Source organism: Tachysurus vachellii, chromosome 1 (genome assembly GCF_030014155.1).
Source record: "Tachysurus vachellii isolate PV-2020 chromosome 1, HZAU_Pvac_v1, whole genome shotgun sequence".
NCBI classification, from domain to species: domain Eukaryota; kingdom Metazoa; phylum Chordata; class Actinopteri; order Siluriformes; family Bagridae; genus Tachysurus; species Tachysurus vachellii.
The window spans coordinates 2,898,951-2,914,453 of record NC_083460.1 but is presented as its reverse complement, the minus strand read 5'-3'; the positions used below and the strand labels follow the sequence as shown (position 1 = coordinate 2,914,453).

The 15,503-nt window shown below is 43.6% G+C and overlaps 1 protein-coding gene across 3 annotated transcripts in view; it reads right to left on the bottom strand.

Moving 5' to 3' along the window:
* The window catches only part of tnk2b (tyrosine kinase, non-receptor, 2b), a 22,113-nt gene extending 7,130 nt beyond the window's left edge, over positions 1-14,983 (bottom strand). For 2 of the 3 annotated variants that reach the window (XM_060867976.1, XM_060867985.1), the window contains exons 1-9: positions 13,967-14,983; positions 8,823-9,000; positions 8,480-8,550; positions 3,471-3,683; positions 2,669-2,821; positions 1,991-2,268; positions 1,670-1,796; positions 1,269-1,570; positions 964-1,158 (exon numbers count right to left, since the gene is read on the bottom strand). In XM_060867976.1, the coding sequence (XP_060723959.1) occupies positions 964-1,158; positions 1,269-1,570; positions 1,670-1,796; positions 1,991-2,268; positions 2,669-2,821; positions 3,471-3,683; positions 8,480-8,550; positions 8,823-9,000; positions 13,967-14,029 (1,580 nt within the window). In that variant the 5' untranslated portion in view covers positions 14,030-14,983. The remainder of the gene's footprint in view (positions 1-963; positions 1,159-1,268; positions 1,571-1,669; positions 1,797-1,990; positions 2,269-2,668; positions 2,822-3,470; positions 3,684-8,479; positions 8,551-8,822; positions 9,001-13,966) is intronic. The other variant, XM_060867993.1, reaches the window with a different exon arrangement.
* Between the last annotated feature and the right edge of the window lie 520 nt (positions 14,984-15,503).

The following is a 15,503-nucleotide window of genomic DNA, read 5'->3' as shown; positions in this document are numbered from 1 at the left end:
TATACTAATATGATTTATCATCTTATACAGATCCAAAGCCTATCCAAAGAATGCTTGGTGTGATTTAGCATAAACAGTCCACCTACTGGGATGCTTCTGGACACACAGACATATAACATGGACATGGACATGGAAATATGGAAAACTCTACGGAAATCAAGGTCAGTAGAGCTGTGAGGTGGCAAGTCTACCAGCTGCCATTAGTATATTAATTCATTCACTCACTCATCTTCTACCACTTATCCGAGCTACCTCGGGTCACGGGGAGCCTGTGCCTATCTCAGGCGTCATTGGGCATCAAGGCAGGATACACCCTGGACGGAGTGCCAACCCATCGCAGGGCACACACACACACTCATTCACTCACGCAATCACACACTACGGACAATTTTCCAGAGATGCCAATCAACCTACCATGCATGTCTTTGGACCGGGGGAGGAAACCGGAGTACCCGGAGGAAACCCCCGAGGCACGGGGAGAACATGCAAACTCCACACACACAAGGTGGAGGTGGGAATCGAACCCCCAACCATGGAGGTGTGAGGCGAACGTGCTAACCACTAAGCCACCGTGCCCCCCTCCATTATTATATTAATTGAACAAATTATATTTTCATATTAATCACCTGTATTAATGGAGGGGGGCATGGTGGCTTAGTGGTTAGCATGTTCGCCTCACACCTCCAGGGTTCGGGGTTCGATTCCCGCCTCCGCCTTGTAATAACATCACAAATGCCTGGAAAACCCTTTCTAGGTTTAAAAATTTTTAGATTTTCATAATCTGGCTTATATTTTGACCTGAAAATTACCTACTTAACCGCTATATTTTCTCAGTGAGGACCCATAGTTTACTCTAGAGAAATTAAGTCCTGTGGATTTATCACACATCTCAGATAAGAGTGTACATCAGGAAGATAAAAAACCAAGCACGGCGCTACGTATGTTACGTGTCGTGCGTCTTACTCGTCTATCCGATCCGGAAACCCCCAGCAGCGGCGAGGGTTGGTGTCTCCATGGCCCGTGTGGATGAAGCTGTTCTTCAGTGGCCGGCTGATGTCATGAGCCGATAGTCCGGCTACGGAGGTAACCGCGTTCCTGGGGAACTGCCCCACCTTCATCGTGCGCTTGTTTTGCCCTCGCCACCAATAATTCTCCGCCCTGGGCAGTAAAACAGCATGCACACCATCTTATGGCAAAATAATATTGATATTGTGATAAATTACTCATCAGGACCCTTCATCAGTCCATGTTGCAGCTGAATATTTTGCCTTATACCACATCTCAGTTCTGATTGGTCAGGACTAGTCATCATCTCTTTACTCCCACACCTGCCCTCGATGATGGTGATGACGTCACTGATCTGAATGTGCAGTTTGTCAGGCTCGTCAAAGTCCTGCAGCGCCCTCATATCAGTCGGCATCGTCTCCACCAGGAACTCTCTGAGAGCCACAAACGTAGGCCTGTCGTCGGGTTTCTGCGCCCAGCACTGCAGCATGACATTATAGATGTCCTGGGGACAGTCCTCGGGCTTCGGTAGCCTCTCACGTTCCTTGTCTATCTTATGAAGGATCTGAGCCACACACACACACACACACACACATTTACTGGTTAGTGTTGGTCTAAATGCTGATGGGGGGGAAAGATGTAGATCGGTAAAGGTGTTGTGTACCTGACTGCCGTTGAGGCCGAGCCACGGCTCTTGTCCGTAAGTGCACATTTCCCACAGGGTCACCCCAAACATCCATGTGTCCGTGGCATGGGAAAAGGTGCGTGTCTTCAGGCTCTCTGGAGCACACCTGACACACACACACACACACACAACAAAAACTCATTAACATTCATTTCGAAGCTTTAGTGCACTTTCTTGATTGATTACAGCTGCCACTCCAGTACAAGAGCAGACACCTTTAACAAAGTTGGCAACAAATACTCCTCAATGCTCATTAACACACAGAGGCGGCCATTTACCCAGCGTTTTCCCATCACTCACCAAGCAAAGGGGACTTTACGATGCTCCTGCATGACGTAATGATCATCGTTGTTGGGCAGCGCCCTCATCAGGCCGAAGTCTCCGATCTTGACGAGGTCGCTGGAGGCCAACAGGATGTTGCGGGCAGCTAGGTCGCGATGGATGAAGCGCCTGGTCTCCAGGTAGGACATACCGTTAGCAATCTGGATGGCGTATTGGCAGAGCGTAGAGATAAGGAAGTGTCCCTGCGTCTTTCGCAAGCGATCCAGTAAAGAGCCAAGAGGAGCCAGCTCTGTCACCTGGAGGGGAAAAGATTGTAAGTGGTAAGTGATTATATCCAACTACCTCCTTTTCTTAGCACTTTACTTTAACAAGTGTAATTTAATTGTCTTCATAAAAGACATACAACAGAGTGAAATCTTTACATCCCACATGAACAAATGTATGTTTTATTATTTCTTCACAAAATACAGGAATTCTAACGAGCAGATACGTATTTTTCGTAACAAGATCCAACGCGTACGACAAATTAAACAGAAAGTCTGAGATAATAAAGCGTGGAAGTATACAGTGATTGGAAAATATTAATATCCATCGAATTGGGGTGCAAACTTTTGATTATATTTCATTTTGACTGTATTTTGTACACGGTATTTCTCACACGTGCACACGCACTCGTCCATGCACGGTTTGGTTTACCATCTTCATGGGGTGTGTGAGGACGACTCCGTAGAGGCGGATGAGGTTCTGGTGGTCGAGTGAGTGCATGGCGTTGACCTCACGAATGAAGTCATCCAGAGCGTCCGGCTGGTTCAGGACGTCCGTCTTTAAACATTTCACCGCCACGTTCAACTGGAAAAAAGAGGGATATAAAAGGAGTAAGACAATAATGCACGATATGACCAATAAGGGTTCTGAAAAGAAATAAATAACACTATATAAATCTCTATAATGTCAAATTAAATAAGGAGAATATATTCATTCATTCATTCATCTTCTACCGCTTATCCGAACTACCTCGGGTCACGGGGAGCCTGTGCCTATCTCAGGCGTCATCGGGCATCAAGGCAGGATACACCCTGGACGGAGTGCCAACCCATCACAGGGCACACACACACACTCTCATTCACTCACACAATCACACACTAGGGACAATTTTCCAGAGATGCCAATCAACCTACCATGCATGTCTTTGGACCGGGGAGGAAACCGGAGTACCCGGAGGAAACCCCCGAGGCATGGGGAGAACATGCAAACTCCACACACACAAGGTGGAGGCATAAATCGAACCCCCGACCCTGGAGGTGTGAGGCGAACGTGCTAACCACTAAGCCACCGTGCCCCCAGGAGAATATATGTATACTGTAATGATATATCGATCTGATTACTCTAGGTTGTTTCGTCAGAAATTAAAATTCAGAAATCAGACAAAATTAAGTGTAATTACTTGATAGTTACCACCCACACTACCATAGATTTTACCCTCTCCCCCTCCTCTCACCACTTTTCCCCCTGGGGTGACCCACTCTCCACGCTTCACCACGCCGAACGAGCCGTCTCCGAGCTTCTCACACAACGCCAGCTCCTTCTCGCTGATCAGGCAGGTGAGTGCTTGCTGCTGGCCTTCTGTAGGAGGAGGAGTGCTCGAAAGCTTCCGAAAAGTGCTGGTCGCCTGCGGCTGGAAATCCCCGTCTGGTCTCTTCCCGCTGAACACCTGAGAGAAACATGACTTAAACAGATCAGCACTGATGACCAAGGAACAACTAAATCAATGGTGTTTCACTCATGAATTTATGGAAGGGATTAAAAACATTGGAAACAAATGTTCAGCACAAGCGGTACAATGATGCAATTTGGTCCACAAGCGCTTCCTCAGATATTTTCCTACGTGTCTAATATTATACATGCTGAGAACAGTGATGAGCAACAGCCAATCACAGAGGGGCAAGAAAAACCTCAGAGGATGAAGTGAGAATAAACAGAACAAAGGACGGCACATTTGGCCTAGAGTTGAGAAACTACTGACCTCTGGCTACAGAAGAAACACTTATTTGAGTTTATGTCTTTTTTTTTTCTTCTCACTTGGGTCTGTTACAGCATCAGTTTATCTGAACTTTCTAGGAAAGTCAGAAGCATTTCTAAATGTTATTCCTTATTAGACAAAAGGTAATAAATATACTGACTGCTTTTCTATATCCAAGAATAGAGTTATTGACTTTGTTTAGTGAAAAGTGCCTTTGTGAGCAGAGTGTGTGCCACTGAATCACATGGTAATCATGGAAAGAACCAATGAGGCCAGATAGCAGAGCTCTCTTTTCAAATTGCTATCAGTTCTTCAGTCACTTTGTATGAGGAGCCTGTGGGTCGGATCAGGAGAGGGAGGCTATCCGAGCCGTGGTGTGGGTAGAGGAAACGCAGACGGCAGGCTGGGAGGAGGGTCAACACGTGTGGATAAAGACAGAAACTGGATTTACAGAGAAGAACCTGAGAGACCAATGAGCAATGAGTACCATGTTGAAAAGGCTTTCAGGCTTTTTTTAGGCAATTTAGCCATAGCCATGCTAATGAGTTAGAAAAAACATTCTGGTCATCTGGACAAAGTCATACTACCCTCGATGATGCTCCCTCTCTTCCTATGTCAAGCAACCAGGCTCATGCTGCAAAAATAGGTTTCTAAGGACCTGTTTTGATGTTCATTCATCCATTTATTAATGTCCTTGGTGGAGTACAAGTCCAGCCCAGACTTGTCTATCCCTAGCCACAGATTCCATCTCCTCTATTCCTAGATGTTTCCAAGCCAACTGTAAGACATTAACCTCAGCAGCATGTTCTGGGTCTGCCGTGATGTCTCCATCCAGGTTTGATGTTCTTCATACAGCTCTAGCATATAATGGCCAGAAGATGTCCTTGTACAATGTTAGACTCAACTGGATACTCCTATTTTGCAGAGTCATTGATCCACGACTCTCTTGGCTTTTAAAGCGGCTCAGACTCCGAGAACCCTGAGGAGGAACCTCAAGGTACTTTCTGCCACTTGTACTCATGACCTTATTCTTCCAGTCATTACCCAGAACTAGTGAGGATACTATAGAACTAGTAAGGATAGTATATAAGGATTATAGACTGACCAACAAACCACTGACTCGATCGGTTTGACTGTCCGACAGCTCCAGAGTACCTGGTTTGAGCCTGTGCTTGGGATCTCGTCTGGAGTTTTGCATGTTCTCTCAGCAATAATCTAAAGTTCTCCAAAACCATGTTGGTATGTAAACTGGATACTGCAAATAGCCCCAAAGTCTGTGCAAGGTTTGTGCCCCAACTGCACTTTTCCTGGAACTGACTATAGGCCCAACGGTGACTCTGACCAGGATAAAGATAACTAAATGATTTAAACTCCTCCATCAAGGGAAACGTCTCATCCCTTCACTTGGAGTGAGTATCCCACTCTTTCCTATGGAAGCTCTACAGCCTCAGACTTGGTGGTGCCCTAAAGTAATGTCGGTAAACTGATTCATAGAACTGGATCAGATGACTTTCTGACACAGCAGAAATAGTGATGAGAAACGGAACGGAAGGCAGGAAAAAAAAAAGAATTCACTTAAAGGGCAGAGTGATCGAGTTGTGGCAGCGACTCGGTTTGATATTTCATCACCACCCAACATGACTTGAAGGAATCAGGGGGAAAAAAACTACTTATGAAATCGTGATCGCCCTTATAATCAGATCCGAGTGTTGGTAATGGTATCTTACTACTGATCCAGCAATGCAAAGACGTTTTAGGGGCTTTTTACACCTGGTCACTTCATTCCTTTATTTCTGTGAACAGATAGCTATCCGATGGTAAAAAGACCAGGTCTAAATGCCCTCCGAAACGTTTTGGAGACGGATATAAATCCGATGGTTCAAACCACTTCAGGAGGTGGTCTGGGACGCATTTCAGATGGAACTGGACAGGAGTAAATGAATGTGGTTGTTCAAGCCACATACGTCAGCGCTATACTCCTCCCAAACGGAAGTACGTCACTCGCAGGTGACTCACGAGTCGTGTATCGCGCCAGAAACGGAAATGAAGTAAAATATATTTGCATTTTGTGCGGGAGTAGATACGACTGATACGCCCGATTCGCCGAGACGCATTTATGTGGCGTAACGTAAATGGAACATTTTTAATAAATCAGATAGCTATCGGATCAGAGAAAACACATGAAGTGACCGGGTATAAAAATTTTACTGAAAAATTCCTGAGCTTCATGATTACGTTACACAAATTTTAAACCATTATTATTATTATTATTATTATTATTATTATTATTATTATAATCATAGCATATGTTAACAGTAACCCTGAACCCTTGAGGTTTAAAGTGCTGGTGTTTAAATGAGTTAGCAATAACCAGTGGTAATGAAAGGACTCAGACTGTAACGGCAGAGGCCTTGAGAGGTCAGAAATAGAAGGCCAGAGAAGAATAGAATCTTGAGGGAATGTAAAAGATGGCTGAGATGTACAGTGTGAGCCATGAACTGCACACTGATAAGCACATAGTGAACATAGAGACAGAGAAATGATTGATGCCTTGGAGTCAGCAGGCACAAGCACAGGCGCGCACACACACACACACACACACACACACACATTTTATATGGCTGTGAGACTGAGAGACAAAAATAACTTAAAACATCCAAAATAACTTAAAACATTAACACAATTTGAAATGGTGGCACCTTTGAAAGAAAAACTAAGCAAGAAAACTGTATTATTATTATTATTATTATTATTATTATTAATATTATTTTCATTATTATTGTTATAGAGCTGACTTTAATGAATGACAAACTACACCTTTAAATAAACCAGCCACACACACACACATGCAGGCGCGCAAACACACACATGGTTGAGGAGGTTGATTACTCGGCCTGTGCTCGGTGCCAGGACCCGAAACAACACATGTAATTTTAGAAGGCTATCATCCTCTCCAGCCACTTCCTGTAGACTTCAGCCAACACGGCACTCAAGAGCCTTTCCGGTGTCTAAAACGTACAGAGTGCAGGAGTGTGTGTGTGTATGTGGGTGCGTGTGATGTGTTACCCGGAATAGGAGTGCGTGTGTGTGTGTGTATGTGAGCGTGTGTGTTGCATTACCCGGAATAGGAGTGTAGGAATATGAAGGGAGATTTCATTATAATATTCCTTCATGAACTCAAATTGTGTGTGTGTGTATTGGAGTGTAATGGAGTGTTAACTGCAGTGTGTGTGTCTGAGTGTTCCTGTTTATGTGGACGTGTGGTTTCTTCTGTGATGGGTCAAGCTGGCCTGTCGTCCCACACACTGAGGAATGCTTACACTCAAAGTGTTCAGTAAACATCTCTCCACGTGCCCTTTCACTCACACACACACACACAGACACACACACAAACAGAGACCCAGACAGAGACACACTCACTCACTCACACACACAGACACACACGCACACACACAGACAGACACAGACAGACACAGACACACACACACAAAGACAGAGACACACTCACTCACTCACACACACAGACACACACGCACACACTCAGACACACACAGACAGACACAGACACACACACACTCACACACACACAGACACACACGCACACACAGACAGACACAGACACACACACACAGACAGAGACACACTCACTCACACACACAGACACACACACAGACAGACGCACAGACCGACAAAACTATAATGAGCCTGCAGTGCGACATAACACCCAAATTATAGCTGACAATAAGTCATCACTCACCAACACCCCACCTCTCTCTCTCTCACACACACACACACACACACACACACACACACACACACACACACACACACACACACACACAGAAGCTGTTGCATACACAAGGCTAAAAAAAGACCAGTGTCTGTAAAATGATTCTGCTGAAATTGCAGGTCAGTGTTACAGAACTGGCTCAGAAATATTTTGCAGACAAATCAACTAACAAGCACACTAAACACACCCATATTAAGGGGACACACACCCATTTTAGGGGACACAAACCCATATTAAGGGGAAACACACAAACACACCCATATTAAGGACACACACACCCCCATATTAAGGGGACACACACACCCATATTAAGGGGACACACACACCCATATTAAGGAAAAACACACACCTGTATTATGGGGACACACACCCGTATTAAGGGGACACACACCCGTAGTAAGGGGACACAAACCCGTAGTAAGGGGACACACACACACTTTGATTGGACATTAACCTGGTTAGAAAGTTTGATGCTTCCTTTTGTAGCAGTCAACACATTAGTGAAGCTTAATGTCATTCAAAAGCTCAGGAGGGTTTAGAGAGTTTAGAGATACCTAAGCTGCTTTTTTTAACGTGAGATTTATGACACTCAGAGTGGAGCAGTGATCAGGAATTATTCACCCCAAAGCAGTGTGTGTGTGTGTGTGTGTGTGTGTGTGTGTGCGCGCAGGTGTGTGCGTGCGCACTTCAGACCTACCTTACTCATCCAAGACTTGCGTTTGCACATCGCTTTTCTCCTCTTCACTGCCTCCCACAGCCTTCTCTGTCCTGAGAGAAACAGCCATAAGAGAGAGAGGAATCCAGAGAAAATGAAAGAAAGAATGAAATAAAGACAGAAAGAAGGAATTAGAGGAAGTAACAAGAAAAGAAAGAAAGAAAGAAAGAAAGAAAGAAAGAAATGTTTCTTAACAGCGAAAGTAACTACAAACAGATAAAAAGAACGATGTGTCGTTCTTTAACTATTAATAAAAAAATACATTAAGTTGTTGTGATACAAAAGGAACAAAACTCTTCAGGATGTGCCGCTACAGGAAACCTACCGGGCCGGCCCATGCCGATCTTCTCCAGGTCTTCGTTCTTGACGTAGTCGAAGTGTGACAGGCGCGTGACGTTAAGATCGTCCCGGATGAGCAGGAAATACTGCTGCAGCTGCACCTCCATCAGCAGCTCCAGGAGCCACTCTGTGCCTTCTTCACCCTGCATACCACTGCCCAGCTTCTGGAAGGAGAGACACAGGAAAATACTGTTAATGACCCTCTTAAAGGGGCGACTCATTAACCCTCGCGTTAAACTAAGGAGCTACGGTTACGGCGTAAAATAGCATAACTAACGTTTGTCACCGAAACATTTTAAAGAGAAATTCCCTTTAACCGAACGCACAAACATCTGAATATATAGAATATTTAGCATGTTACAGTTTGCCCTATAAAGCACAAGTTAATCTAGAAAATATACTGTATTATTTCCACATAATGTAAAAAGCCGTGCTTATACGAAGACGGTTGCTAAGGTACAGTACAAACTAGATAAAACTTTCAATTGATCTATTCTGAGGAATGTTTCAATATCAACGAACTACAAGACCTAAACCTTATGATCGATTTCCAAACGTTCTGTACTGTAGCTGAGCACGGAGCTGTGCCAACATAAACACCTTCAGCCGTGTACAGTCGGCTCTACACGCACCTGAAGTTCATAAAGCGCAGTCAGCTTTGGCCTTGGACCAGAGCGTACATGCTGCCTGGATCACCAAACTATCCGTGAATGAATCAAAGCCAAATCAACATGTGTCCTACCTTCTAACCTCGACTGCTTCTGGATCTCTGATCCCTTTGAACCCATTGAAAAACATCTTGCTTTAATTTTAAAGTCTTCACCTACGCATTTCAGAGCTGATTAAAGTATTTTCCGAGATGTTCCAAGACGTGTCGACACGCTGCTTCTGGGAAGACTAGTGAGAGAAATGTGAGGGTTTTTTATTACCGTTCTTTTATTCGTACTCCCTATTTTAGTTGGAAAATCATGTCAGACATCAGCTGCTTTTAATTTCGGATGTCTCCCCACCCTCTCTTTCGTTTCCACCCCATCGCGCTGCCTCGACGTGTTTCTTAACGAGGTTTGGAGAAGGATTTATTTTTGAAGAGCACACTTTGTGTCATTCGTAAAATCACCTTAAAAGAGGATCGCTGATGCCGAGGTGACTCTGACATCACAAACGTTTCCTTAAAGCGTCACTAAACAGCAGACAGACGTTTGAGGTTTTTTAATTCATTTAAAATCTTTACACGATTGGGATTTTCACATTTAGCAAACAGCTACTTTGTGTGTCCGTAGGTGGAGACCTGGAGGATTAAAATAGACCTGAAAACTTGAACTCGCCACATAGATTTGGCTCCGACGTACAGCCGAGATGGAGGAAAAGGCCTCACATGTTAAACAGTAGCATTATTGTTTCAGCTAGGTTACACAACGCAATAATAGCCGAATTTGTAGAGTGCGAGGAAGGTCAGCGCTCCAGTAACGGGCAGCTGCTCAAAGAACAAAAGTGAGGGGGAGTTGATGTGTGCAGGTTTGCTGGAAGTCAGGCAGCAGAATCGCGCCTTTGTGCAAGACGAGCTTCCTGTATTGATACATGAAAGGCCGGAGGTCACGAGGATCATGGCCTTGTTCCTTCCAGTTCGACCATTAAGATCTGAAGCTGCACTTCCGTCAGTCAATCACGCCATTGACGTGGGAAAGAGCTGAACCGCAATGCAAAAAAAAAAAAAAAAGAACAAAAAAAGAAAAAGAAAAATCTTCTCTTATAGCATATGCTTTATGCTAAAGAGGTCTCGGTTTCCTAGAGCTCCACCCAGCATATGTAAAAAGTATAAAAATGTAAAAATAAAAATCATGATTTGGGTCTTTATACTATAAGGTTTTCAGTGTTGCCATCACTAAGTAAAAGCGACTCATATGACCACCGTTGACGCACAAATCCTTTAGCACCGGGACAGGTATTTTTAGCTGGTAGACGAGTACAAGAAGTATCCGTTTGACTTAAAACAATTTATTCCAAATTATTTTCCACTTGCCCCAAATGTAGTTCATCCGAGACAAAAACAACATTTGTATTGTTTAATTTACATTTGTATTGTTTGTACTAGTTTCCTGTGAAAATGTGGTAATGTCTGACAGTCTTTATAGCCATTCCTAATCATATGACTCAAAAATAATTGCTTACAGCCAAGGGAAGGGAAGAAGCCAGCAAATGGAATCCCATGAAAGGAGTCAGTTTGGTTGTTGGTACAACATACAGCTGAAATACAACTGAAAAATGTCTTGTGAGTAAGAACCGGCTACATTAACAGAAGGCCTGATGAAAGAAATAAACACGATAGGACATGATGAAGTCGATTACTTTCCTAGAATATCTTGTAGTGATTTAATCTGCCAATGTCAAAGGAATTTGCCAAGAATAAAACTTTTTATTAATTAAAGGTATGACGCATTGTTCTGTTGTGGAACGTCAAGTTATAGCCTGTTAAAACTTAGGTTATAACTAGGGTTGCAAAATTCCAGGAATTTTCAAGGCTGGGAACTTTCCATGGGAATTAATGGGAATATATGGGAATTAACGGGAATATATGGGAATAAACTGGGAATTTTTAAAAAAAAATGCAGAGTTGCCTATAACAAGGAACTTAAATGTAGTTAAAAAAATCTTGCAGCATGATTTTGTTTAAAACAACAAGATTTAATGCACAGGGTACAAATTAAGTTGAATTTGTACCCTGCATTCCTCGGTCACTTGCACACAGCACACTGCTTACTGGAGGGCCATTGAGGCCAAACCCCATGCAGGTACTTACATTCTTCCATAACTTGCACAGTAACACTTTATTTTAGGGTCATTTAACTAGCTGCTTATTAGCATGAATATTAATAGAATATTGGGGGGGTGTAGTTTAGTATAGTTTATATACATTTCCCTATATTTCTAAATACTTCCCATAAATTCCTGTAAATTCCCGTAAAGTTTCCAATTTTCAATATTCCCAAAATTCCTGATTAAGTTCCCGTGGAAAGTTTCCGGAAATTTACCAGAAATATTCCCAGAAACTTTCCGCCCCTTTGCAACCCTAGTTATAACCGTTATAAACTCCAGGCTTGTCATTTACTGTCGTTAAGTGTTTGTCAAGTGACGGAAGAACTGAAGCCCTCCGTCCTAAAGAATTCAAAGTTTTATATCTAACGTTTTGTGAAGCGCCGACGCCGGAGACGTCTCCTCAAAAATATTTAGTAAGCTTTACCTTTCAGAAAATCGTCAATGTCCAGACTTTAATGCGGAAAACTTTGCTGTGAAGTCCCTGTGTACGTCGTGATAGAAATAATCGATATACGACAGATACGAGTGCATTAAAATAAACCTATGATTTGACTCAGACCAGCTGTTCTAGAAAACAATAATCGATTCGAGTTAAAAGAGGGCTGTGAAATAATTATAATACACTTGACCGATCCTAATCTTGCCAGAATTTTTTTTTCCCTCCACTAAACTTTCACACCTTAACTGGAAAGAAGGCCAAGTTCCCTCCCTTCTATCCTTCACTGCTTCCCTTCTTCCTGACAGCAGGCAGACAGATGGCTAGTGAAGGGCCGGAGAGTTCAGAGATGGACACACTCGCACTATACACACTATGACTCCAGAAAAAGAAAAAGAATGAAGAAAGGAATTTGTAAAAGAAGACGTACAGTACAGGAGAAAGCTCGGAGGGCCTCCTTTACAAGGCTAGCTGACCGTGGAAAGAAAAATATTGACTGAAGTGAACTCTTGGTGGGACTGTAAAGGGAAGAAGTGGGCAGCGGTTGCTGGGTGTCACTTGTCACAGAACAGTGGGGAATGCATACTGAGAATATACTAAGAGGAGAGAGGACTGAAAGAGAGAAGGAGAGGGAGGGAAAATAAACAGCTTGTGGAGTTTAATGTCCTCACTAGGACATATTTTCAGACTGAAATCACCAGCGTCACTCCCTGGGGTCTTACTTAAGCCGTCGCTATGTGCAACATGTGCTGGTTAATATATAAAGTCTCACAGCCGCAGTGCCAAAACATCTGGCTCACACATCCGAGGCCTGACAAATAATATCAAGCTGACTGCTAAGTCTAAAAAATTAAGCAAGACAAAACGTGGAAAGTTATCGAATACCCTCGGTTTACTATGTGCAACACAACCAAAATGTCTGGACAATAAACAATACGTAATAATAGATAGAACAACGGATGCAAATTTCCACTGCCAAAGAAGTCCCGAGGCTACAAACCATTGAAACCGAGGGCAGCAGAACCAGCCATGCTTAACCACAGTCCAGTGACGCAGAATGATCATGTGGGAAACATCAAGGTTGAAGATCAAAGTTAAAGATCAAAGTTGTACTCTCTAAGCCAAGGATTCCCAACCTAGGACCTGTAGAATCCCTACATGCTGACTCGAGAAACCTGTCAATTAGCTGATTAGTTAAATCGAGTGCGTCAAAGTCCATAAAATATTTATTGAAGATACTCAAAGATACTCCATGGTATATAGTTCGCAATCAGGATTGGAAGCCTTGTTCTAGGCCTATAATAAGTCAGCACTGGCTAAGCTTCTTGGAAAGAGTCCACAATTTTGTACCAAAATGGCTACACCCTGCACATACACACACCCGAGAGCGCTGCTTTTTGTGGTGACTGTTATAAGGAGATTAGGTTGTGGACATGTGGACACAGGTGTTATTACTAATTGCCTTGTTTAATGAAACTTCATTGTAAGGGAAAGTCAGTTGTTGGAGGAACCACAGGATGGAGAAGATACATTGGTCACAATCTTGCATTTTACCTTTCTTTTTTTCAGGCTAAAAAACCCAAATAAGTTCAGAAAGGGTTTTAAATTAGTTGATTAGTTATTCCAGACAAGGGCCTCTGGTAAAGGAAAAGAAGATACCTGGAGTATGGAGTATACCGATGTTGATCTATCCTGTTAGAACAAAGTTACACGAGGAAATGAGAGAATAATATGAAGCCTTTAGGTATTGAAAAAAGTACAGATGCTCTTAATGCCAACTGTGTATACATCTACTGCAGATATAACAAGTATCATGCGGACATGGCCAAATGAAAAAACAGACAACGACAGACGCGAAGAAAAACACATTATGTACTTACTTTGTACACATGGAAATGTGCAAGAAACGGAAAGGTTTTTTTGAGCTTGGCAAAGCGCCGCATCCTAAAAAGAGCTCAATCGAACTAGTGGGTATGAAGGTCCAGGGTAGATGAGCTGAGGTTAAATTTGTTGAAGAAGCTGTGCTGAGTCTGAATATGCTAGTCTTTCTTGTTGTACATGAAGGTCTAAGAGTGGAGCTGAGGTGAAATAAGGTCTCCAGATCTCGACAACCAGGCACAGGGAAGTCTCCTCAGCTCCTGCGCCCCACACACTCCATTCCATCGTGGTCTGATCCAGTAAGTTCCTATAACCTCCTACCTCCAATTAGGGCTAACACGCAAGCAATTACGTGAGCAAGAGGAAAAAACTGCACCCTCAAATGGGAAAGGTTGTTTCCACCCAAACCAGAGTTGGAAGTATTCCACTGAAGTCCAATCTTAGGCTCAGAATCCAAACAGTCATATTAGAAGTAAAGGCAGCATTTTAATAATGAACTTTCTCTTCAGCACTGTCCATCATCTTGGTCTGTCATCCAGCTATTAATAGTTCCCCATTTTTACCTCATTGCCCTCGCGTGAAGGAGTGGGAGTGAAGAAGAGACATCTGTATGTCTGAGGAATGCTCGACTTTTTAGATCCATCTCACGGCATCAGTACGAGTGTTTGGACGTTGGTGGCAGAGGGGGACGTGTTGTTCTCTGTGTGTGAAGCAGGAGGTGGTTCCGAGGACTCGCTCTCCCTCCCTGTATATCTGTAAATCGTAGACAGACGGCTAGGGAAGGGCCCGTTCTCCCTCCCTCTTTTCCCTCTGTCCCTCCCTCAGCCCGTGCCCTGGACAGAGACGCTATGGTATTTGGATGGACAAGCATTTGATCGTCAGCCAAGAGGTCAGATTTAACTGCAGGATGGAGAGCTCATTTCCTGTAGGCTTCCCCCCCCTTCATGTTTGGCTCTTAACAAGCTTCCCCCTCGAATCGCCTACCACCATCTACCCTCCTCTCCCTGACCCAAGCCTTCTCCTTTCTCCCTCGTTCTCTCTTACTTCCTTCCTACCCCAATGTGACTTAACTCTTTTTCATTATCTGGTTCCTGTTTTCCTCCTCGTTCCTTCCAAAAAAATGTCCTCGACTATGTATAAACAAACCCGCTCCACCGTTTTCTTTGGACATTTCATCTCCGTCATCACGCGAAGGAAGGAGGGGCAGCTTGCGTCCTGTTTCACTCCCTCCCTCCCTTCTGCTGATCCGTCCAGACGAGACGAAACCAGATGTGTGGCACTTTGAGCAATAAACAAAATGTACACGTTATGGAGGCTTTTTTCCTCCCAGTCATACAGAGCACAGAGGCAAAAGTAAGAGACAAGAGCAGTAAAGTGGGACCATTTGCGTCATGCACAGTCTGCCTCCAATTACCATCCTGACACAAAACAATCTGCAGTGCTGCTGTATACTGCACAGATAACACAAGAAGAATGTTCTGGGAGACAGCAAGACAGACTTCGGCTGAAAGCACAACAAGGAAACGGAGAAGCGACAAC